We start from the raw sequence: 24,409 nt of genomic DNA on the forward strand, positions 1-24,409 counted from the left end.
ATACAAAAATTAGCCAGACGTGGTGGCACACGCCTATAGTTCCAGCTACTGAGGAGGCTGAGGCAGGAGAATCGCCTGAACCCGGGAGGCGGAGGTTGCAGTGAGCCGAGATCGTGCCACTGCACTCCAGCCCGGGCGACAGTGCCAGGCTCCGTCTCAAAAAAAAAAAAATTAGCTGGGCTTGGTGGTGCACACCTGTAGTCCCAGCTACTCGGGAGGCTGAGGTGGGAGAATGATTTGAACCCGGGAGGCGGAGGTTGCAGTGAGCCAAGACCATGCCATTGAACTCCAGCCTGGGTGACAGAGACTGTCTCAAAAAAAAAAAAAAAAAAGAACATGCTGACACACGCTGCACCATGAGCTAAGTGAAATAAGCCCATCACAGTAAGGTAAACACCATATGATTCCAGCCATATGAGATCCAGAGAGCAGTGACACTTACAGAAACAGAAAGAACGGTGGATGCCAGGGGCTGGGGAGAAAGGGCACGGGGACTCAGTGTTTAACAGGCACAGAGTTTCAATTTGGGAAGATGAAAACAGTTCTGGAGATGAATGGTGATGAGGTTGTATTAACAACATGAACATAATTATGTCAGTGAAGGTAGGTACAGTCAAGAATGATTAAAATGGTAAATTCTGTGTTACATATATTTTACCACAAAAAAATTACTGTGACAGTTTTATTTATTTATTGAGACAGTCTCACTCCATAACCCAGGCTGGTGTGCAGTGGCGCGATCATAGCCCACGGCAGCCTCAAACTCCCTGACTCAAGCAATCCTCCCACCTCAGCCTTCTGAATAGCTGGGACTACAGGCACCACCAGGCCCAGCTATTTCTTTTAGTTTTTGTAGAGACGGAGTCTCACCATCACCATGTTGCCCAGGCTGGTCTTGAACTATTGAGCTCAAGCAATCCTCCCGCCTTGGTCTCTCAAAGTGCTAGGAGTACAGGCATGAGTGCCTGGCCCAAAAAGTTTTACAATTTCTATGTAAACAAATTTCAGGCTGGGCGTGGTAGTTCACACCTGTAATCTCATCACTTTGGGAGGCCAACGCGGACAGATCACTTGTGCCCAGGAGCTCCGGCCCAGCTTGGGCAACCTAGTGACACCCCACCTCAACAAAAAATACAAAAATTAGTTGGGTATGGTGGCACATGCCTGTAATCTCAGCTACTTGGCAGGCTGAGGTGGAAGGATCGGCTTAGCCCAGGGAGGTCGAGGCTGTATGTAGCGAGCCATGATTGTGCCACTTTTTGTTTTTGTTTTTTTTTGTTGTTTTTGAGACAGTCTCACTCTGTTGCCCAGGCTGGAGTGCACTGGTGCAATCTCGGCTCACTGCAACCTCCAACGCCCGGGTTCAAGTGATTCTCCTGCCTTAGCCTCCCAAGTAGCTGGGATTACAGGCGCCCACCACCACACCTGGCCAATTTCTGTATTTTTAGTAGAGACGGGGTTTCACCATGTTGGCCAGGCCAAAAGTAGTATGTTCCTTCATGGTTTCTGATATGCATATCAGAAAGAGTTCTGTACTTCACTGGTGTCTAGAGCACCTAGTCACCTACGCATTCCATGCAGGACCACAAGACAATTTACTGAGAGGCAGGAAGAAAACACATTTTTTAAAAAATTATTATTTTATATTTTAAAAAAAGGCCAGGTGCAGTGGCTCACACCTGTAATGCCAGCATTTTGGAAGGCCAAGGCAGACAGATCACCTGAGGTCAGGAGTTCAAGACCAGCCTGGCCAACATGGTGAACCCCATCTCTACAAAAAATACAAAAATTAGCCAGGTGTGGTGGTGGGCACCTGTAATCCCAGCTACTCAGGAGGCTGAGTTAGGAGAATCACTTGAACCTGGGAGGTGGAGGCTGCAGTGAGCCAAGATCACGCCATTGCACTCCAGCCTCTGGGTGACAGAGCAAGACTCTGCCTCAAAATTTTAAAAATCTGCAGAATTATTCAGGCAAAAATCAAGCCAAAAAAAAAAAAAAGGAGGAGGCGGAGAAAAAGAAAACAAAACAAAATTAAAATGTCTAAAACTGTCTACAGGAAAATGCTGTGTGACAAACTCACCTGACTCAGCCTCATGTCCATCAGAGTGTTCCTCGCTTGGCCAATCTTCCTCATGTCCAGCTCACCGGTGCCAGGTGTCATCAATCCTGGTGTCATTCCACCTGGGTATGGAGTGTTCAGTCCACCTGGATAGGGTGTGTTAAGACCTCCAAATTGCTGGAGGGGAAGAGAGGAAAGGCAGGAATAAAACAATGGTTTGCATTTCATGCCCAAGAAATTTACTCTCTGAAATACTTCCCCAGCGGCCTGACATATGCACAGCTGTGCAGACTCAGCCACAGCACAGCCATGACCTGCAGAAGCACTGAATCCAACACCACCCACCATTCCTGCCACCGATATAACAAGACTAAATGGGCCACATGTGCCCGTTTTTGGATGCTCACAGTTTGTCGGGGATCCACTGAGGTATGGTTCTCTCCGGTCTGTAAATGTTTGGCAAAGAAGCTGTCAGGAACAGGGGTCAGCTTCTCATAGCGTGGGTTCCGCTGGCGTTTGTTTCTGGCATCGCCAACCTCAGGGATGCTCAGCCACTCTTCTTCCGTGACTTCCGCCAACTTCCTCTGGAAATGTCCAGACCCCAGAAACATTAATTTTCTGACAGAATTTCATGTGCCCAGGTAGGACCATGCCCTCCCTCACCTCTAGCCTCCAGATCGCCAAGCTTTAGAAGGGATTTTGATGCAGCAATTGTTTTTACTTTTGTTTTGAGATGGGTCTCATTCTGTTGCCCAGGCTGGATTCAGTGGCACAATCACAGATCACTGCAGCCTCAACCTTCCAGGCTCAAGTGATCCTCCCACTTCAGCTTCTCAAGTTGCTGGGACCACAAGTGTGGGCCACCATGCCTGGCTAAGTTTTTATTTTTTGTAAAGACAGGTTCTCCCCAAGGCTGGTCTCAAACTCCTGGGCTCAAGTGATTCTCCCACCTCAGCCTCCCAAAGTGCTGAGATTACAGGTGTGAGCCACTGTACCCAGCCCCAAAAATAGTTTTCTACTACACTTAGAAAAATCAACTTATTGGATCTGCTCAACTTCACTAAAATGTAAATTATTCTCTCAAAGCCCAGGGGACAGAGTTTAGAAAATCTTACATATAAATGGGGCCAGACGTGGTGGCTCACGCCTGTAATCCCAGCCATTTGGGAGGCCGAGGTGGGCAGATCACTAGAGGTCAGGAGTTCGAGACCAGCCTGGCACACATGGCAAAACTCTGTCTCTACTAAAAATATAAAAATTAGCTGGGTATGGTGGCAGGCGCCTGTAATCCCAGCTACTTAGGAGGCTGAGGCACGAGAATTGCTTGAACCTAGGGGGTGAAGGTTGCAGTGAGCTGAGACCACGCCACTGCACTCCAGCCAGGGCAACAGAGTCAGACTGCCTCAAAAAAAAAAAAAAAAAGAAAGAAAGAAAGAAAATCTTAGATATAAATGGAGTCAAAATTACAAAGAAAATAAGTTCATTTATCCTACCTTTTACGGTAGGGGGTTTTTTTTTACACACATATAATTAAACATACTGAAGCAAGCACTTTCTTCTTCTAAGCAATGACCCTCTAAATTAAAAACGTAAAGTCTCATCAAATCCACGTGAGAGCAGTCTGAGTCTCTGCGGGTTAGGGTAAGAGCGTTAGAAACCGCACCCCATTCACCACTTCATCGGCTCACCTTGAGGTCTGAGAACTGCTGTTGGATTTTGGGGCGTTCCATACGATATTTCTCTATTTCTTCTTTCTCCCTTTGCTCCCTAGGAAATAAAACATGCACACATCAGAAACACTGCATGTCTGTTCTGAAGCAAATTTATTATCCATCTCAATTAAATCACCAAAAAGAACAATTCCATACTCTTAGCAGCTAAATCAAATACACATACACACACGCACATATATATATATATACATATATATATATATTTTTTTGAGATGGAGTCTTGCTCTGTCGCCCAGGCTAGAGTGCAGTGGTGCGATCTCAGCTCACTGCAACCTCCACCTCCTGGGTTTAAGTGATTCTCCTGCCTCGGCCTCCCAAGTAGCTGGGATTACAGATGCCCACCACCGCTCCCAGCTAATTTTTGTATTTTTAGTAGAGACGGGATTTCACCATCCTGGCCAGGCTGTTCTTGAACTCCTGACCTTGGCCTGATCCACCCACCTTGGCCTCCCAAAGTGCTGGGATTACAGGTGTGAGCCACCATGCCCAGCCCAAATCAAATATATTTTAAGGTAATTATGAATACATTCTTAGCTGGGCATGGTAGCACACACCTGTAATCACAGCTACTTGGGAGGCTGAGGCAGAAGAATCATTTGAACCCAGGAGGCAGAGGGTGCAGTGAGCTGAGATCGCACCACTGCACTCCAGCCTGGGCGACAGAGAGAGACTCTGTCTCTAAATAAATGAATATAAATACATTCGTAAGTCTAATAATTCAATTATCCACCAAATAAAAACACGCAGAAATTCATTAAAATAAAAAAAAAAAGATCTTACTTTGATCTAAATACCTCCATTTAGCGGCCGGGCGCGGTGGCTCACGCTTGTAATCCCAGCACTTTGGGAGGCGGAGGCGGGCGGATCACGAGGTCAGGAGATCGAGACCACGGTGAAACCCCGTCTCTACTAAAAATACAAAAAATTAGCCGGGCGTGGTGGCGGGCGCCTGTAGTCCCAGCTACTCGGAGAGGCTGAGGCAGGAGAATGGCGTGAACCCGGGAGGCGGAGGTTGCAGTGAGCCGAGATCGCGCCACTGCACTCCAGCCTGGGCGACAGAGCAAGACTCCGTCTCAAAAAAAAAAAAAAAAATACCTCCATTTGGACATGAGTATATTTACTGCTTGAAAATTCACAAAATCCCAAAGGTAGGACCATCCTATAAACAGTTACGAAGGCCAGGTGTAGTGGCTCACGCCTGTAATCCCAACGCTCTGGGAGGCCGAGGTGGGCAGATCACCTGGGGTCAGGAGTTCAAGCCTGGCCAATGTGGTATTGGCCCGTCTATACTAAAAATATGAAAATTAGCCAGGCATGGTGGCGCGTGCCTGTTATCTCAGCTACTCAGGAGGCTGAGGTAGGGGAACTGCTTGAACCCAGGAGGCAGAAGTTGCAGGGGGCCAAGATCATGCCATTGCACTCCAGCCTGGGTGACAAGAGTGAAACTTCGTCTCAAAAAAATAAAAATAAAAATTAGCTGGGCATGGTGGTGGGCACCTGCAATCCCCAGCTACCTGGGAGACTGAGGCAGGAAGATCATTTGAATCCAGGAGGTGGAGGTTGCAGTGAGCCAATCTAGCCTGGGTGACAGAGCGAGACCTTGTCGCAAAAAAAAAAAAAAAAAAAACCACCTAAAAGGAAAAACAGTAGCTATCCTAATTACTACCAAACACTCTACTGAACTCATCCCTCCTTTCCCTCCTTGCTTCCTTCTCTTCCAAGTAAATAGTTCACCTCTAACAACCAACTCAGCTCAGCGGCACAGCTCTATGTGCCAGAACAGTTTGCATCACCCACGTAATTGTACTTCAGTGTTGAGACTACGTGTGAGGATACGGTATTCACAGTACTGTTCGTCCTACTTGTTTGTATTACGACAGTTTTCAGAATAAAAAGTTTTAATACACTACTTTTTTTTTTTTTTTTGAGACAGAGTCTCACTCTGTCACCAGGCTGGAGTACAGTGGCGCAATCTCAGCTCACTGCAACCTCCGCCTCCTGGGTTCAAGTGATTCTCGTGCCTCAGCCTCCCGAGTAGCTGGGATTACAGGCACACGCCACCACACCCAGCTAATTTTTGTATTGTTAGTAGAGACGGGGTTTCACCATGTTGGCCAGGATGGTCTTGATCTCCTGACCTCATGATCTGCCTGCCTCAGCCTTCCAAAGTGCTGGGATTATAGGTGTGAGCCACTGTGCCCGGCCAAGTACATTACTTTTTAAAAACATTTAATTTAATGACTTTCTACATGGGTCCACATCACCTGCTATTTTTTGTTTTGTTTTTGTTTTAGAGACAGGGTCTTGCTCTGTTGCCCAGGCTGGAACACAGTGGTATAATCATAGCTCACTGTAGCCTCAAACTCCTAGGCTCAAGCAATCCTCCTGCCTCAGCCTTGGGAACGTAGCTGGAACTACAGGCACGTGCCACTGGCTAATTTTAACTTTCTTTTTGTAGAGACAGGGTTTCACTATGTTGCCCAGGCTGGTCTCGAACTCCTAGACTCAAGTGATCCTCCCGTCTTGGACTCCCAAGGTACTAGGATACACATGTAAGCCACTGCACCCAGCCTGATGTTTTTTAAAATGCATTAACCCTGGAGGTTCCAATCAATCTTTAAAATGTAGGGCTGAGTGTAGTGACTCATGCCTGTAAACCTAGCACTTTGGGAGGCCAAGGTTAGGGGAGGCAGGTGGATCACTTGAGGCCAGGAGTTCAAGACCAGCCTTGGCAACACAGACAAAAATTATCTGGGTGTGAGCCAGGTGCAGTGGCTCAAGCCTGTAATCCCAGCACTTTGGGAGGCCAAGGCGGGCAGATCACGAGGTCAGGAGTTCAAGACCAGCCTGGCTAACACTGGTGAAACCCCGTCTCTACTAAAAATACCCGTCTCGACAAAAATCAGCTGGGCGTGGTGGTGCACGCCTGTAATCCCAGCTACTTGGGAGGCTGAGGCAGGAGAATCACTTGAACCCTGGAGGCGGAGGTTGCAGTAAGCCGAGATCGTGCCATTGCACTCCAGTCTAGGCAACAGAGTGACTCCATCTCAAAAAAAAAAAAAAAAAAAAGAAAAAAGAAAAATTAGCTGGGTGTGGTAGCACATGCTTGTAATCCTAGCTACCTGGAAGGCTAAAGCAGGAGAATTGCTTGAGCCAGGAATTCAAGGTTGCAGGGAGTTATAATCAAGCCACTGTACTCCACCCTGGGTGACAGAGTAAGATCCTGTATCCAAAAAGAAAAAGTAAAATGCAATGCCATTCACATTTAATTACTATAGGTATAAATATACGCACAATGATTTAATAACAAGCTTCTAAAAAGATTTCCAGGCCAGGCACATTGGCTTATGTCCATAATCTGAGCACTCTGGGAGGCCAAAGGATATGGTTTGCATCTGCGTCCCCATCAAATCTCATGCTGAATTATAATTCCCAATGTTTGAGGTGGGGCCTGGTGGGAGGTCACTGAGTCATGAGGGCAGATCCCCGATGGCCTGGTGCTGTCCTCGAGACAGCAAGTTTACGTCAAGCAAGATCTAGTTGTTTAAAGCGTGTGGCAAGACTTGGCACGGTGGCTCATGCCTGTAATTCCAACACTTTGGGAGGCTGAGGCGGGCGGATCACTTGGGGTCAGGATTTCAAGATCGGCCTGGCCAACATGGTAAAACCCTGTCTCTACTAAAAACACAAAAATTAGCCAGGTGTGGTGGCACGTGCCTATAATCCCAGCTACTTCGGAGGCTGAGACCGGAGAATCACTTGGGCCTGGGAGACTCAAAAAAATAAATAAAATTCCAGAAGAACTATATTTTACTATTCTAAAATTTTCTTCAAAAAATAAAATATTCTACATACATCAAAGGCAGTTATGATTACATGTATAAAAAGCAACAGAGCTGGGCGCAGTGGCTCACATCTGTAATCCCAGCACTTTGGGAGGCCGAGGTGGGTGGAGCACAACGCCAGGAGTTTGAGACCATCCTGGCCAACATGGTGAAACCCCGCCTCTACTAAAAATACAAAAACTAGCCAGGCGTGGTGGCAGGCACCTGTAATCCCAGCTACTTGGGAGGCTGAGGCAGGAGAATTGCTTGAACCCGGGAGGCAGAGGTTGCAGTGAGCCGAGATAAAAAAAGCAACAGAAAGAGGAAATGAGTCAAAACGTTAATTAACTGTTACTTTCTAGACTTACGAATAAATGTTATGCTTTTACCCATACTTACTCTTATTTTCCTAATATTCTATAATGAGAACTTCTTATTTTTTTCCTTTCTGAGACAGTCTCTGTGGCCCAGGCTGGAGTGCAGTAGCGCACTCTTGGCTCACGGGAGCGAGCCACCACACCTGGCTTCCGTTCGTCCATTTTTGCTTTGGTTGCCTGTGCTTGTGGGATATTCCTCAAGAAATCTTTACCTAGTCCAATGTCCTGTAGAGTTTCTCCAATGTTTTCTTCTAGTAGTCTCATAATTTGAGGTCTTAAAGTCTTTTGATTTTTGTATGTGGCGAGAGAGGGGTCTAGTTTCATTCTTCTGCATATGGATATCCAGTTTTTCCAGCACCATTTATTGAAGAGATTGTCTTTTCCCTAAATATTCCTGGTACCTTTGTCAAGAATGAGTTCACTGTAGATGTATCTATTTGTTTCTGGGTCCATTCTGTTCCACTGGTCTATGTGTCTGTTTTTCTGCCAGTACTATGCTGTTTTTGTTACTACAGCTCTGTAGTATAATTTGAAGTCAAGTATTCCTCCAGTTTTGTTCCTTTTGCTCAGGATAGCTTTGGCTATTCTGGGTCTTTTCTGGCTCCAGGTACATTTTAGAATTATTTTTTCTTTTTTTTTTTTTGAGACGGAGTCTCACTCTGTTGCCCAGGCCGGAGTGCAATGGCACGATCTCAGCTCACTGCAACCTCTGCCTTCCAGGTTCAAGTGATTCTCCTGCCTCAGCCTCCGAAGTAGCTGGGATTACAGGCACCCACCACGATGCCCAACTAATTTTTGTATTTTTAGTAGAGATGGGGTTTGGCCAGGCTGGTCTCGAACTGCTGACCTCAAGTGATCCACCTGCCTCGGCCTCCCAAAGTGTTGAGATTACAGGCATGAGCCACTGCACCTGGCTATTTTTTCACTATCTGTTAATAATGTCCCCAGTATTTTGATATGGATTGCACTGAATCTGTAAATTACTTTGGGTAGTATGGATATTTTATTTTAAGATGGAGTCTCACTCTGTTACCCAGGCTGGAGTGCAATGGTGCAATCTCAGCTCACTGCAATCTCGACCTCCTGGGTTCAAGCGATTCTCCTGCCTCAGCCTCCCAACTAGCTGGGACTACAGGCATGCGCCATCACGCCCGGCTAATTTTTTTTGTTTTTGTTTTTTTTTTTGAGACAGTCTTGCCCCGTCACTCAGGCTGGAGTGCAGGGGCACAATCTCAGCTCACTACAACCTTTGCCTCCTGGGTTCAAGCAATTCTCTTGCCTCAGCCTCCTGAGTAGCTGGGATTACAGACGTGTGCCACTACACCCAGCTAATTTTTGTATTTTTAGTAAAGACAGGGTTTCACCATGTCGGTCAGCCTGGTCTCAAACTCCTGACCTCAAGTGATCCACCCACCTCGCTTTCCCAAGGTGCTGGGATTACAGGCATGAGTCACAGCGCCCGGCAACTTTTGTGTTTTTTTAGTAGAGACAGGGTTTCACCACGTTGGCCAGGCTGACCTCCAGTCATCCACCTGCCTTGGCCTCCCAAAGTTCTGGGATTACAGGTGTAAGCCACCGCGCCTGGCCATTTTTGTATTCTTAATAGTGACGGGGTTTCTCTACGTTGGCCAGGCTGGTCTCAAACTCCTGAACTCAGGTGATCCACCCACCCTCAGCCTCCCAAAGTGCTGGGATTACAGGTGTGAGCCACCGCACCTGGGGGCATAGCCTACAACTTTAATGAATTTGTCAGCTCCAATAGTGTTTTGGTAGAGTCTTTAGAGTTTTCTAAATATAAGATCATATCATCTGCAAACAAGGATAATTTAACTTCTTCTTTTCCAATCTGGATGCCCTTTATTTATTTCTCTGGTCCGACTGCTCCAGCTAGGACTTCCAGTACTATGTTGAATCACAGTGGTGTAAGTGGGCATCCTTGTTGTGTTCCACATCTTAGAGAAAAGGCTTTCAGTTTTTCCCCATTCAGCATGATACAACCTGTGGGCCTACTGTATGTGGCTTTTTTTTTTCTTTGTGACACAGTCTCATTGTGTTGCCCAGGCTGGAGTGCAGCGGCACAATCTCGGCTCACTGCAACCTCCACCTCCCTAGTAGCTGAAATTATAGGCCTGAGCCACCACACCCAGCTAATCTTTGGATTTTTAGTAGAGACAGGGTTTTACCATGTTGGTCAGGATGGTCTCAAACTCCTGACCTCAAATGATCTGCCTGCCTGGGCCTCCCAAAGGGCTGTGATTACAGGTGTGAACCACCGCGCCCAGCCAAGGTATGTTTCTTCTATACCCAGTTTTTTGAGAGTTTTTATCATCAAGGAATGTTGAATTTTATCAAGTGCATTTTCGGAATCAATTAAAATGATCAGGCCGGGCACAGAGGCTCAGGCCAGGCACGGTGGCTCACGTCTGTAATCCCAGCACTTTGGGAGGCTGAGGCAGGCAGATCACGAGGTCAGGAAATCAAGACCATCCTGGCTAACACAGTGAAATCCCATCTCTACTAAAAATACAAATACAAAAAATTAGCTGGGCGTGCTGGCAGGCGACTGTAGTCCCAGCTACTCAGGAGGCTAAGGCAGTAGAATCACTTGAACCTGGGAGGTGGAGGTTGCAGTGAGCTGAAATTGCGCCACTACACTCCAGCCTGGGAAACACAGCGAGACTCCGTCTCAAAAAAAAAAAAAAAAAAATGATCGTATGGTTTTTGTCCTTCATTCTGTTGATATGATGTATTAACACTGATTAATTTGCATATGTTGAAACACCCTTGCACTTGTATCCCTGGAGAAAATGCCACTTGGTCATGATGAACGATCTTTTTTTTTTTGAGATGGAGTCTTGCTCTGGTCTCCCAGGCTAGAGTGCAATGTCGTGACCTCGGCTCACTGCAACCTCCACCTCCCCGGTTCAAGCGATTCTCTTGCCTCAGCCTCCCAAGTAGCTGGGATTACAGGCGTACACCACCCACCAGGCCCGGCTAAATTTTGTATTTTTAGTAGAGACTGGGTTTCACTAGGTTGGCCAGACTGGTCTGGCCATCTGATCCTGACCTCAGATGACCCATGATCCGCCCACCTCGGCCTCCAAAAGTGCTAGAATTACAGGCGTGAGCCACTGTGCTTGGCCGATGAACCATCTTTCTAATGTGTTGTTGAATATGGTTTGCTAGTATTCTGCTGATTTCTGCATCAGTGTTCATCAGGGATACTGACCTAACATTTTCATTTTTCAGTGTGTCTTTGTCTGGTTTTGGCATCAGGGTAATACTGGTTCTGTAGAATAAGTTTGGAAGTATTCCCTCCTCTATTTTTCAGAATAGTTTGAGTAGAATTAATATTAGTTCTTCCTCAAATATTTGGTAAAATTCAGCAATGAAGCAATCGGATCCTGAGATTTTCTCTGCTAGGACACTTTCTGTTACAGCTTTGATCTCATTACTTCTTATTGGTCTGTTCGGGTTTGGGATTTCTTCATGGTTCCATCTTGGTAGCTTGTATGTGCCGTTTGACATCTTTAATTCATTTGCAAATTACTCAGCATATCATAATCAAGTCAGCAGGCCCTTTTCAAAGATGGTAACCCTGATGTATCGTAAAAGTAATCCACAAAATTCTGCTGATTTCTGGAAAAACTTAAGAGTTCTTAAGCTCTCCACTGCAGCCTCCAGGCCCTAAGGCTGTTCTGTAACAGCCCAGTGCTTATCGAGGCATGGCTACGACAGACCAAGACCCTCGGGTGGCCTAAGAGCTAAGCAGACACGCGTACACTACTGCAACTTTTCTCCAAATATAAAACAATTCAAAACAAACTTTTTTTTTTTTTTTTTTTTGGAAACAGGGTCTCACTATGTCAACCAGGCTGGAATGCAGTGACATGATCATGGCTCACTGCAGTTTCTACCTCCTGGGCACCTCAGCCACCCAAGGAGCTGGGACTACAGGTGTGCACCATCTGGCTAATTTTTAAATTATCTGTAGAGATGAGGTCTCGCTATGTTGCCCACACTGGTCTCAAACCCCTGGGCTCTAGCTATCGTCCTACCTCGGCCTCTCAAAGTGCTAGGATTACACACGTGAGCCACTGCACCTGGCCTCAAAAACTTTTTTTTTAAGTTGGATAAATATTGTGAAAGGCAACAATGTCTTTTACCGTCTTTCTTTTCTTCTTTCATCCATCCTTTTATCCAGGGCTGCATAAATAGCATCTGCTTCCTCATCATCTTTCTCATAGGGTCCACTTGAGAAGAGGCTCCCAGCATAGCCATTAAACTGAGAAGCAAACAACACGTGTAGAGGTCAGCTTTTCCTCCAACACCATTCCTACCACCAGAAACGGAGAAGAGCTCAACTTCTGAAATACTTGCTAAATCATTTTCTTCAGCCAAAGAAGCCAAATCGAGGGACAGTCTACACAATACAACTGGTGACTACTCTTCAAGCGTCAAGGGCATGAAAGACAGAGGAGCCCTCCAATTGGAAGGGACCAAGGAGACATGACGAAATGCAATGGGGGATCCTGGACTGAGCCTAAGCCAGAAAGCGGACGTTCATGGAAAAACATGAAATGCAAATACGACTGACAGATTAGTTAATAGTACTGTGTCAATGTTAACTCTTTCGTTTCAATAACTGCACTAAGGTCATATAACATGGGGAGACGCTTGGTGAAAGATATGCAGAAAGTTTTTTTTTTTTTTGGCACTATTTTTGCAAGTTCCTGCAAATTTAAAATTATTTCAAAACTAATTTTTTTTTTTTTTTTTTTTTTGAGAAAGAGTCTCGCACTCTCGCCAAGGCTGGAGTGCAGTGGCACAATCTCGGCTCACGGCACAAGATTCTCCTGCCTCAGCCTCCGAGTAGTGGGATAGTTCAGCCTCCAGTAAGACGGGGTTTCACCATGTTAGCCAGGATGGTCTTGATATCCTGAACTCATGATACGCCCGCCTCAGCCTCCCAAAGTGCAGGGATTATAGGTGTGAGCCATCGCGCCTGGCCTCAAAGCTAAAATTTTTTTTTTTTTTTTTTGAGACGGAGTCTCGCTCTGTCGCCCAGGCTGGAGTGCAGTGGCGCGATCTCGGCTCACTGCAAGCTCCGCCTCCCGGGTTCATGCCATTCTCCTGCCTCAGCCTCTCTGGGTAGCTGGGACTACAGGCGCCCGCCACCGCGCCCGCCACCACGCCCGGCTAATTTTTTTATATTTTTTTTTTAGTAGAGACGGGGTTTCACCGTGGTCTTGATCTCCTGACCTCGTGATCCGCCCGCCTCGGCCTCCCAAAGTGCTGGGATTACAAGCGTGAGCCACTGCGCCCAGCCGCTAAAATTATTTTTAAAAATTTTCCTCAGAGGAAAAATGTCATCTGTTAGAGGACAGTTAATCGGTATTCAGTCAGCTGAAGTTTTTCTTTAGATGCCTTTTTAGAGAGCAAGCACTAAAGCTAAAAAAAGCAAACACTATCACCAATTCCACTTTAAGTTTTTATCATTAAAGACTGGCAGCCGGGCGCGGTGGCTCATGCCTGTAATCCCAGCACTTTGGGAGGCCGAAGCGGGCGGATAACCTGAAGTCAGGAGTTCAAGACCAGCCTGACCAACATGGAGAAACCCCGTCTCTACTAAAAATACAAAATTAGCCGGGCATGGTGGCGCATGCCTGTAATCCCAGTTACTCAGGAGGCTGAGGCAGAAGAATCGCTTGAACCCAGGAGGCAGAGGTCACAGTGAGCTGTGATCGCACCACTGAGATCGCACCACTGCACTCCAGCCTGGCCAACAAGAGCGAAACTCTGTCTCAAAAAAAAAAAAAGACTGACCAATAGGAAATGCCAAGGCAGTGGTCCTAACATCTGCAAGAACATCTCTTCTGAGGGACAAAAAGTGCACATTTCTCCATGTTTTTCCTGCTCCCTCTCACTCTCAGTAAAGATGTCCCATGAATAGCTAAAATTTAAATGCATGAGCCACTCCAAGCCATTCATTACAGACACCAGCACATACTGGTTAGGTCAGCTGCTTCCAGAGACTGGCTGGAGGAGCCACAAAAGCCGGACACATCTCACCTCATCGTAATTGGTGTCATTTAGATCCTCGTCGTCATCATCAGCAGCCTGGTTTTTCTTCATCTGGTCCCCAACGGTTCTCTTGCCTGGGGGTGCATGGCGATCATCCACAGGGTCATTTGCATCACGGGCGGGCCCAATGTCTGACCGCGTGGTGAAACCAGTGGCGCTGCAGGAGACCCCCAAGACACCCGGTATCTAAATGACTCTGTTCCTGTGCTCTTCTCCACCCCTGGTTATCACTAACTAACACCTCTTTTTCTAACACCTTTGGGAAACCTCCAAAGATCCTGGTGACAAGGAATTGCAGTCTCAAACACTTCCGATCTTCTCTGCTTACCTGAAGGTTTCGGCCTACCCGGATGATGTTAACAAGGCAATCTCTCTCCACCCTAAGCCTTCGATCATCTCCCCCTCCACATCCAACCAGGCCCTTAAACCCAACTTGGCCCATACTGAGCTCTTCTGTGCCCACCTTACAGCTGCTCTGGGGTGTTTCGCTGATAACAGCTGTCCCAGATGCCATGGAACCATGATGTGATCTTTGCCTCCCTCTCCCACTTTCCCCATCCTGTCTGTCCCCAAGTACTAATGAATCCACCTTTAAAATCCCTCCTTCCCAGACTATGACTCCCATCACAGCTGGAAACCAAGTTAGCTCTCCCTGCCTTTAGCCTTCCTCTACTTCAACCCATGCTCTGCCAGATGATTCTTCCCAAAACAGCTCCGACTAAAAAATTCTGGGCCGGGCGTGGCGGCTCACGCCTGTAATCCCAACACTTTGGGAGGCCGAGGCGGGCGGATCACCAGGTCAGGAGATCGAGACCATCCTGGCTAACACGGTGAAACCCCGTCTCCACTAAAAATACAAAAAATTAGCCAGGCGAGGTGGCGGGCGCCTGTAGTCCCAGCTACGCGGGAGGCTGAGGCAGGAGAATGGCGGAACCCCGGGGGGCGGAGCCTGCAGTGAGCCGAGATCGCACCACTGCACTCCAGCCTGGGTGAAAGAGCGAGACTCCATCTCAAAAAAAAAAATACAAAAATTAGCCGGGCGTGGTAGCGGGCGCCTATAATCCCAGCTACTCAGGAGGCTGAGGCAGAGAATTGCTTGAACCCGGGGGAAGGAGATTGCAGTGAGCTGAGATTGCGCCACTGCACTCCAGCTTGGGCGACAGAGCAAGACTTCGTCTCAAAAATAATAAAATAATAATAATAATTCTGAAGGATCATGATCTTTCTAACGTCTCCAGGAGCTCTAGCCTGACGCTCAAGGCCCCTCCAATCTCCTGAGCTCTATTCTATTCGCTGCACATTCCACTCACACTGGACTCCCTCCTGTTCCCTGGGCTTCCTCCTTGCCTCACTTTTTTTGAACTCCCACACACAGAATGTCAGTTTCTCTTCTATCGTTACTGTTTCTACAGCCCTAAGTCCAGCTCTCTTACTAAACTTGGCTCCAATGCTACTCTCCATTAAGCATTGGGTTCTAAATCTGGTCCTCTTTACGTACTTATTTATGCTAATACCAAACTCTCCTTAGTGAGCTTCGGGTCCTCTGAAGATGCTGTCAATATCGGAGCCTTGTGTGTGCCCCACAGATTCTAATATAATACCACTACCAAGAAAAACCCAGTAGTGTTTCTCATCAAATGAATAGCCAAATAGAATAATAACGACTGCTCACTTATCCAACAACGTATGGTGGTCATCTGTGTTGCAGGCATAGAGGACCCAGGCACGCTTAAGGCGGGGCGGGGCGGGGGGGGGGTGTCAGCCCGACCTGGGGAAGGTGGTCGCGTGTTTCCACTACACATCAGATTCTTCTACTCCTCACTGCAGACTGCATACAGCATTACCCATCTTACAGACCAAAACACTGGGCTGAGAGTCAATATGTCACATCTAGGCGGCAAGCAGGGTGCACACACAGGTATGTCATGACCCCAAAGCCCGTTGCTTCCTGCAGGGATTAAGCCGATCCACCAAGCGTCTTTTAGACTGCGCGGCCATAGACCCCCGACCCCAAACACGCGCACTGCGCTCCCATAGCCGGGTCCCAGCCCCTCGCGCGCCGCCCCAGGCCTCACCCCCGGCCCAGCCCCGGCACGTAGCCGAGCGGCGCAGGCATCCCCAGGAACGGTTTCTTCTTCTTGTTCATGGCGGCGGCGGCGACCAAGGCTAGGAAGGAAAGGAATGAGGCAGCGGAAGAGGGGAAGACGCAGAGACTCTAGGCTTCGACGTCCAAGGCACTCCGTAGCAAGGTGTCGCCGTCGTCGCGTCACCCGCGCCCCGGAAGCACAGCGCTCAGTCCGCACACGCCCCGCCCACTTTTGATTCCCTGGGCGGAAGCCCCGACGCGCTGGTTCGACGACTTCCGGCTGCGGCTAGGGGGCGGGGACGTGGCAGGCGCGTGCGCGGGAGCGCCTCCTCGTGGCGAGGCGGAAGGAGCCAGGCCGAGCTTGCGCTGGGACCGTAACTGGCCCCGGGGGGCCAAAAACAGCCTGGGGCATTGCTACTTCCCGTGTGCTCTGATGCATTCCCGAGGAGACCTGTCTGTGAGAGTAGGACCCATGGTCCCCTCCCTCTGAACCAGCCCGGCTGCCCGTCCTCGCCCCAGGTGGGCCCTGATCACTTCCGAGCAGAGCTGTACCCTGTCCAGTTGTGCAGAGCTTGTGTGTACTGGTTATGGGCACACCTGTCTGTGTGCGTCCTGTGCGCACACTGCTGCCCTACGCTTTTAGCACTCATATTCTTGAACCCCCATTCAGGCATCTGTCCCTCCAGTGGGACTAGAGACCCCACCCACGTCCGCCAACATGCCTTGGACATTCTGGTGAGGGCCACATCCTCAGCTCCTGGAGAGCTAGTTGACGAAATAAATAACCGCAGTTGAGCTGTCGGGAACACGTCAGTACATGAACATGGCTGTCAAGCATGTGGGTGAATTCTGTGTGTGTGATTAGTGGGGTGTGTGCACAGAGGTCACGTGTGCTTGTGTTTTGGGTGCACGTGCATGACCGTACTCTGTGCATGCGTTTCTACATGTCTGTGTGCATCTCTGGTCCTTCTGCTGTAAGACATCCTCCAGAGCCCCTACATACACCCAGGGAGAGCACCCAGGCTCCTGGGCAGAGCAAGCCGAATAGGTGGTTGCAAGCCTGGCCTGCTGCTGCACCAGGCAACCACAGTTCCCTAGTCCAGCCCCATCCCAGCACTTCTCACTGGAGTCCTGGAGCAAACACACTGCTCCGGCCTGCTACAGCCTCCTTGAGTTCCTCTCGGCCCCATCTCCAGGCAAACCCCTTTCAGTTACAGAGCACTGTACCGCCCCCTCTCCCCCCGGGCACTGAGCCAGGTTCCGGGGCTGCAGAGGGAAAGGAGAACCACCCTGATGTTCACAGTGGGGTGGGCGGTAAGAAGAGCCAAGCTGGTTTCTCCGGGGAAGCGGGTGCCTATTTGAGGGCGAGTAAAGAGGTAGGAGACCGAGGGAAGTGTGTGGGAGGGGTTGACCTGCCCCTTGTCCTGGCGCCGGTAGGTAGAAAGCCCCTGTAAGATGCCCCTCAGCCCACCCCCACGCACAGAGGGGCCCAACCTCAGAGGACCCCCGGCAGGTGCACGGGGACTCTCCTCCCCGGAGCCGTGCCCAGGGGCGCACGGACGCCCCTCGCCCTGGCGGACAGCCTTGGTGCACGCAGGCCCGCGCGCCGCCGACACACCTCGGAGCTCCCGGAGCGCGCCCGGCACACAGGGCTCGGCGGCAGGTGCCTCGCCGCGCACACTCGCGGGCCGCGGGGACCGGCTCGGGCGCGGGGCCGGCTGGGGCGGGGCGGGGCGGCGGCGCGCGTTCCCCGCCGGCCACACCGGCCGCCCTGCACTCGGCGAGGGGCGTGTGCGCGGGCCTGGCACCCGCGGGCCCCATGTTCACCGAGCTGAGGTCCAAGCTGAGCCCCCCGCGTGGCCGCGCCGGGGCAGTGCGCGCGGGCTTCGGGGAGCGCCGAGATGTGGACGGTGAGCGGGGCTGGACCGGGAAGCGGCGATTTCTCGGGCGGGGGTCTCAGGGACCCAGAGGCACGGGGGCGGGGCGGGACCCGGCGGGCTTCGAGCGGCGGCGGCTGGGGGTATTCGGCGGACGTCTCGGCTCAACGGGGTCCCGTGGCCTTTGTCCTGCTTTAGGGGGCAGCCAGCCTCAGGCCTTGGGGGTCAGCGCGCCCTTGGCTTGGGGTGAGGGGGTGACAAGCTGGGGCGCCACTGTCCAGGCTGGCACTACGCTCGGGTCACCTTTTCCTGCGCGCGGAGAAAACCCTCCCCAGCCTTTGCAGTGGGGCCGAGAGGGGGCCGAGGTCACATCCCGCTTCGGTGCCCCCGCCCCATTTCCTTCTGGAATCCTGACGTTGGGGCGGGAGGGACCGGACCGACAGACCGCGGGACGGACGGAACTCCCTCCCGGAGTGAGGGCAGGAAATGGGCGGAGCCTGCTTGGCTGGGGCAGGTGCCATGCGGGCTGGGGAGTCCGACGGGTTCCCCGGACTGCCGCGCGCTTCTGCACCAGCCCCGCCGCTCGAGGCCCTGCAAAGCCCGGAGACCAAGGGGCCTGTCCGCTGGAAGGCGCGGGCTTAGAATAAGCCTTTTCCCACAGCACTAGGGGCTACCTCGGGGCGGTGGCCCACTGAACACACCCTCTGCTGACCCCAGACCTCAAATTTGGAGTCACCAGGGGTCTGGTTCCTGAAAGTTGCAAGAATGGGGGCAGAAGGTGTTATGTCTCATAAGTCTTACACGGGTGGGAGGACGGTGAAGTAGGATGTGGTTTTCGCTGATACTTAGACCCCCTAGACACATCCCCAACCCCTGCCCTGGGTATGGAGTGGGTGGCTGAGTCTGAGGCCGGGAGGGTCTCTCACTCTAGGGTGGATGGGGTGAGGGCCTGGCATGGGAACCTCACCTGCCCTGCTGAAGGCCTGTGTGCTTAAAGACAGGGGCAGGCCTGTGCCCACCTTCTGTCTCCCCACAGGCTCTGTTCACTTGCAGACACCATACAGAGCCTTTATTCATTCATTCATTCACAATGAATGTGGGGTGCCCCTATGTAACCAGACCTGGATCAAGACGCTTGCCTCCCCAGACTCAGGTCAGCAGTGTCCCCAGAGATGATGACAAAGCCCAGATGAAACGCTTTAATGCAGTTACTGTGGGAAGAGGGAGCACAGAGCATCACCGTGGGTCCCCAAGCAATGGCTGCACCCCACATACCTGTGCTGACCCGCCCGTATCCAATGGGTACCCACCATTCACGTGGCCGGTGTTGTCCTGGGCCTGCAGGCCCTGTGGGGGGCGGCACAGCCGGAGAGCCCAGCGCGTGTTTGCAGAGTGAGCCCTGCTTGTCAGCTGGCCCACGGTTCAGGCTGTCAATGAGTCATAGTCAGTGAGTCGGGCCCCAACACCAGATAGGGCTGTGTGAACTGGGTGCCTTCAATGGCGATGGGCAAGCAGCATCCTCAGCCCGGTTTCCCCAGCACAGACGACCTCCCCGGACTCGGGACCTGCCTTTGCTCAAAGCAGGCCGTGTGTGCACTTCCTGGTCTGGTGTGGCGTGTGCAAGGCTTGTGGGCCAGCCCAAGGCAAGGATGAGGTCAGGGCTGTCCCAGGATAACTCCTCTTGTCATATGTCTCAGGTTCCCTTCCCTAGAGGGCACATCTTCTGATCTAAGCAGAATCCATCCTGCTCCCCTGGGTCAGGTCCTCGAAACAGGTCCTGCACACTTCCTTCTACCTTTGGAGGCTTGGGAACCCCTCACTGGGGAAGTGATGGGGCAAGGAGCTAGCTCTCAAGTAGAGGAAGCCTCTGGTTCTGCCCTTGACTGCCCTGACCAGGCATCCCCACACACAGCCACTGCCCACTTCAGCTTCTGCCAGACCCTCCTGGAGCACACGGTGTCAGCTGAGAGCATCCCCTGCCACTTGCCTCGGACACCTGGCACCAGCCTCACGTGGCATGACTCCCGCAGCCAGAGGGCGGCCAGCAGCAGGCCAATCAAGCTCCTGCAGCAGCCCGGCACAGAGACCCCCCAGGTACCCACCCACTCCACCCACCTCCGTCCCTGCCCTCCTTCTCCACCACTCTCACTCTGCCTGCCACACCCCTCCCCTGCAGGGCCGGCTGTACTCTGACCACTATGGCCTGTACCACACAAGCCCCTCGCTGGGTGGCCTGACCCGGCCCGTGGTCCTGTGGAGTCAGCAGGACGTCTGCAAGTGGCTCAAGACGCACTGTCCCCACAACTACCTCGTCTACGTGGAGGCCTTCTCCCAGCATGCCATCACCGGTATAGTGGCGCTGAGGGTGCTGTGGGAGTGGGGCTAACTGCCTCAGCGCGTCTCTTCCCCACACTCAGCCTGCCTTTTTCTTGCTATTGTTTTCGTCTGTCTAGTTTCTCCTGTGAATCAACCTCCCCTCTGGTTTTCGTCTCCGCAGAATCTGTCTTTTCTATCTTTCTGCCTTTCTTTTTTTTTTTTTTTCTTTGGTGAGACAGAGATTTAATCTTGTTGCCCAGGCTGGAGTGCAATGGTGCGATCTCGGCTCACCACATCCTCCGCTTCCCAGGTTCAAGCGATTCTCCTGCCTCAGCCTCTGGAGTAGCTGGGATTACAGGCATGCACCACCATGCCTGGCTAATTTTGTATTTTTAGTAGAGACGGGGTTTCACCGTGTTGCCCAGGCTGATCTCGAACTCCTGATCTTAGGTGATCTGCCCGCCTCAGCCTCCCAAAGTGCTGGGATTATAGGCGTGAGCCACTGTGTCCGGACCTCTCTGCCTTTCTTCTGTGTGTCTTCCCATCTCTCTGTGCTGTCTTCATCTGGCTTTTCTCTGTTCCGTCCCTGCCTTTTGCTCTCCTTCCTTTCCCTCTGCCTCTCTCTTCTAAGTCTCTATGTGTTTCGCTGATTCTCTTTCTCCCTCTGAGTCTCTGTGTACCCCCGCTTCCCGCTTCCTCTCTCTCTCTCTCTCCTCCCTTTTTCTCTTTCAGTCCCTGCTTCTGCCTTGGCTCAGTTTGTTTGTTCTGAGAAGGAGTCTTGCTCTGTCATCCAGTCTGGAGTGCAGTGGCACGATCTCAGCTCACTGCAACCTCCGCCTCCCAGGTTCAAGTGATCCTCCCGCCTCAGCCTCCCGAGTAGCTGGGATTACAGGCACGCGCCACCAAGCCCAGCTAATTTTTGTACTTTTAGTAGAAACGGGGTTTCACCATGTTGTCCAGGCTGGTCTCGAACTCCTGACCTCAAGTGATCTGCCCACCTCAGCCTCCCAAAGTGCTGGGATCACAGGCGTGAGCCACGGCACCAGCCTTGCCTTGGCTCTTGATGCCTCTCTTGGCCTCAGCTAAGCCCCTCTTTCCTCTCCCCAGGCCGGGCACTGCTGCGGCTGAATGCGGAGAAGCTGCAGCGGATGGGGCTGGCCCAGGAGGCCCAGAGGCAGGAGGTGCTGCAGCAGGTGCTCCGCTTGCAGGTGCGCGAGGAGGGGCGGAGCCTGCAGCTGCTCAGCCAAGGTCAGTGTGAGGTGCCAGAGAGGCCTGGGGGCTGATGGAGAAGCCCCTCTGAGAGCGGGGTGGGATGACCCCAGTAAGGGCCCTAATGCAGTTGATGCCAAAGACCCCACCCCGTCCTCACCCTCTTCCCTCACACAGCTTCCTTCGGGAAAATGTCCTAGCTGCTGCTGAGGCTTGAACCCAGACCCCAGCACTGTGACGGGAGTCCACGGCTAGGGAGGAGGCCGGGCTGGCCCCACAGCCCCTCTTGGACCCTGCAGGATGCCGGGGCGGCCAGGCTGGCCCAACGGACAGACAGGACCAGGATCACACCTCCAGGCGCCTCTGGTTGTACGTTCCAGGTCGTGCCCTGGGGCTGGGTGGGTAGGGGGCTGCTTGAGTGTGGCCCCACCTCCTGGGACCTGAGCCCAAGCCCTCCCCTGGTGCTGCTGGCAGCATGTGGGGCAGCTGCCTGGAGCCAGAGCCGGTTTGGACGTCCTCCCCAGGCTCCCAGGGAGTCTGTTTATTTACATTCCCCTCTCCACGTGATGCCGTCCCCCATCGCCTGCTGAGTCACTTGTCTGTCCACCCACCCAGCCCAGTTCTAGGTCGTTCCCCAGCACCTCCAGGTTGGCCCACACAGGTGCCATAAGCTGCCTCGGCTCCCTGTGGCTTGTGCCCATGCCCCTGCCAGGGCCCAGCAGGCCAACCCATCATCTAGAGTAGTGGCCATCAGCACCTGCCTAACGGGCACCACGCCAAGCACTTTCATCATTATTTATACGTCGTCACCACTCCCCCTCTATTCATGAGAAGTAAAGCTGAGAAAGGCCCAGGTTGACCAAGCGCCAGAGACAAAATGTGGCACGACGAGGACCCCAGCCCTGTCCAGGTGGCTCCGTGCCCAGGGCCCAGGCTCAGCAGTGCTCCCTGCCCTATCTTTGGGAAAATCTTGCTTTTACGGTCTTCTCCCCTCTCGCCCTCAAGAACAAGGGCCTTGTGCGTGGGCCTTCCCTTTGCTGCTTTCCCAAGAAGGCCTGGATTCAGGAGAGAGGCCTCCCCAGGGCCACTCCCCCTACACCCGCCCAGAGGCCTGAGCAACCCCTCTCTGGGTGGTTTGGGGCTGGTGCTGCCTGGCGGAAGGACAGTGAGGGCGGCCCTGGCCGCCCCCGCTCTCTTGCGCCTCTGCCCTCTCCCGATCCCCCTGGGGCTTCTGAAAATCTCAGGGACAGATAAGGCTGAGCCCCCAGTCCCCTCTGTGTGCTTTGAGCCTCCAGACTCGAGGCTGTTCACTGCAGGTCCCAGGTGGAATTTGGACAACTGGCCTGGCCGCTCCCATCCCGTAAGCCCCCACCACAGGGAGACCCTCATCCCTGCCCCTGTGTGGCTGCGCAAGTATTCTGCCCGCCTCCCACCATCAGCCTTTGCCCAAGGGGCCCTTCTGCCTCTGCTTCCCTCCCTCCTCCTCTGTCTTGCCCTGGCCCACGCACGCCTGTCTCGTCTTCCTTGTTTTGCGCTCACTTTTTTATACTCTGACAAAAAAAAAAAAAAAAATCTGAAATAAAGCTGGTTCCCAAGTGCTGGCCGTGCTGGGTCTGCGAGGAGAGGGCGTCCGGGCAGCCGCGGCCACCAGGGGGCAGTGGCGTCGCGCCCTGGAGGGGCATCTGGGCAACCCCGCGCAGAGGCTGGAAACAGGGCTCAAGCCACGCCTGCGGGCGGCCTCCAGTGCTGGACACAACGCCCGACACGCTGGAAGGGACGGCCCAGACAGCGCGTGAGGGTCCTGCGGCTGCCATGACAGAGGACCACCGAGGGGTGAGAACAGCAGACATTCATTCTCTCTGGAGTTCTGGAGGCCGCAGTCCAAAATCCAGCTCCCTCGGGGCCTCCTGGGAAAGACTCCTCACCTCTCCAGCTTCCAGTGGCTGCCGGGGGAACTCGGGCGGACGCATGGGCATTACCCATCTCCGCCTCTGTAATCAGATCACCTCCTCCTCTTCTCTCAGATCTCCCTCTGTCTCTCTCTTGTAAGGATGCTTGGATTTGGGGCCACCTGGGTAATACAGGATAATCTCCTCATCACAAGATCTTTAATCACATCTGCAAATACCCTTTTCCCAATATGATCCCATTCACACGTTCAGGGATAAAACATGAACATCTGGCCTGGCACGGTGGCTCACGCCTGCAATCCCAGCACTGTGGGAGACCAAGGCAGGAGTGTCGCTGGAGGCCAGGAGTTCAAGACCAGCCTGTGCGACGCAGCAAGACCCCATCTCTACAAAAAATTTTTGAAACTAGCCAGGCATGGTGGCACATACCTGTAGTCCCAGCTACTTGGGAGGCTGAGGCAGGAAGATTCCTTGAGTCCAGGAGTTCAAGGCACAGTGAGCTCTGACCACACAACTGCACTCCAGCCTGGGCAACAGAGCAAGACCCTGTCTCAAACACACACACACACACACACACACACACACACACAGCAATCAGACACACTCCAGCCTGGGCAACAGAGCAAGACCCTGTCTCAAACACACACAGATCACAGCACACACACACACACACACAGCAATCAGACAGATAAGAGCATAAACCACATACAGACACTCATACACAGAGGCTCAATGACACTGACACCAGCAAACACCAACACACACAAACACATGCATGTAGTTGGCCGGACACATAGACACAAAGGTATGTAAACAGCATGCCCCCAAACAAAGATGTCACTACACAAACACACAAATACTAGCATGCAGACACACAACGACCTCCTAACACATAGAAACACATGGGACACAGCAGATCCCCGGTGTACACAAG

The 24,409-nt window shown here is 51.8% G+C and overlaps 2 protein-coding genes across 3 annotated transcripts in view; one reads left to right on the top strand and one right to left on the bottom strand.

The window, feature by feature from the left end:
* PRPF6 (pre-mRNA processing factor 6) overlaps positions 1 to 16,362 on the bottom strand; it is a 48,943-nt gene extending 32,581 nt beyond the window's left edge. Inside the window, exons 1-6 of the mRNA XM_032142921.2 lie at positions 16,153 to 16,362; positions 14,066 to 14,234; positions 12,160 to 12,278; positions 3,748 to 3,826; positions 2,467 to 2,643; positions 2,081 to 2,236 (exon numbers count right to left, since the gene is read on the bottom strand). Coding sequence (XP_031998812.1) covers positions 2,081 to 2,236; positions 2,467 to 2,643; positions 3,748 to 3,826; positions 12,160 to 12,278; positions 14,066 to 14,234; positions 16,153 to 16,223 — 771 coding nt within the window. The 5' untranslated portion in view covers positions 16,224 to 16,362. The remainder of the gene's footprint in view (positions 1 to 2,080; positions 2,237 to 2,466; positions 2,644 to 3,747; positions 3,827 to 12,159; positions 12,279 to 14,065; positions 14,235 to 16,152) is intronic.
* Positions 16,363 to 17,807: 1,445 nt separating this feature from the next.
* On the top strand, positions 17,808 to 23,163 carry SAMD10 (sterile alpha motif domain containing 10). Of its 2 annotated transcripts, none has more exons than XM_032141920.2 (5): positions 17,808 to 18,073; positions 19,953 to 20,134; positions 20,217 to 20,388; positions 21,464 to 21,604; positions 21,743 to 23,163. In XM_032141920.2, exons 1-5 carry the CDS (start codon positions 17,983 to 17,985, stop codon positions 21,763 to 21,765), a joined length of 609 nt encoding a protein of 202 aa, XP_031997811.1. In that variant the 5' UTR covers positions 17,808 to 17,982; the 3' UTR covers positions 21,766 to 23,163. The 2 variants fall into 2 exon arrangements, with proteins under 2 accessions (XP_031997811.1, XP_031997810.1); XM_032141919.2 differs by lacking the exon at positions 17,808 to 18,073 and adding an exon at positions 18,090 to 19,331 and having other exon boundaries at positions 19,937 to 20,134; positions 21,743 to 23,014.
* Positions 23,164 to 24,409: the final 1,246 nt, after the last annotated feature.

The sequence above is a fragment of the Hylobates moloch genome, unplaced genomic scaffold (assembly GCF_009828535.3).
Source record: "Hylobates moloch isolate HMO894 unplaced genomic scaffold, HMol_V3 SCAFFOLD_21, whole genome shotgun sequence".
NCBI classification, from domain to species: Eukaryota; Metazoa; Chordata; class Mammalia; order Primates; family Hylobatidae; genus Hylobates; species Hylobates moloch.

Bases quoted from the DNA above. Each gene is read 5' to 3' on its own strand.
- SAMD10 (XM_032141919.2), top strand. From the start codon at position 19,131: ATGAATGTGGGGTGCCCCTATGTAACCAGACCTGGATCAAGACGCTTG. The intron at 20,135-20,216 runs GTACCCACCCAC...CCTCCCCTGCAG, and splicing joins CCGGCACAGAGACCCCCCAG to GGCCGGCTGTACTCTGACCA. The intron at 21,605-21,742 runs GTCAGTGTGAGG...TCCCTCACACAG, and splicing joins CCTGCAGCTGCTCAGCCAAG to CTTCCTTCGGGAAAATGTCC.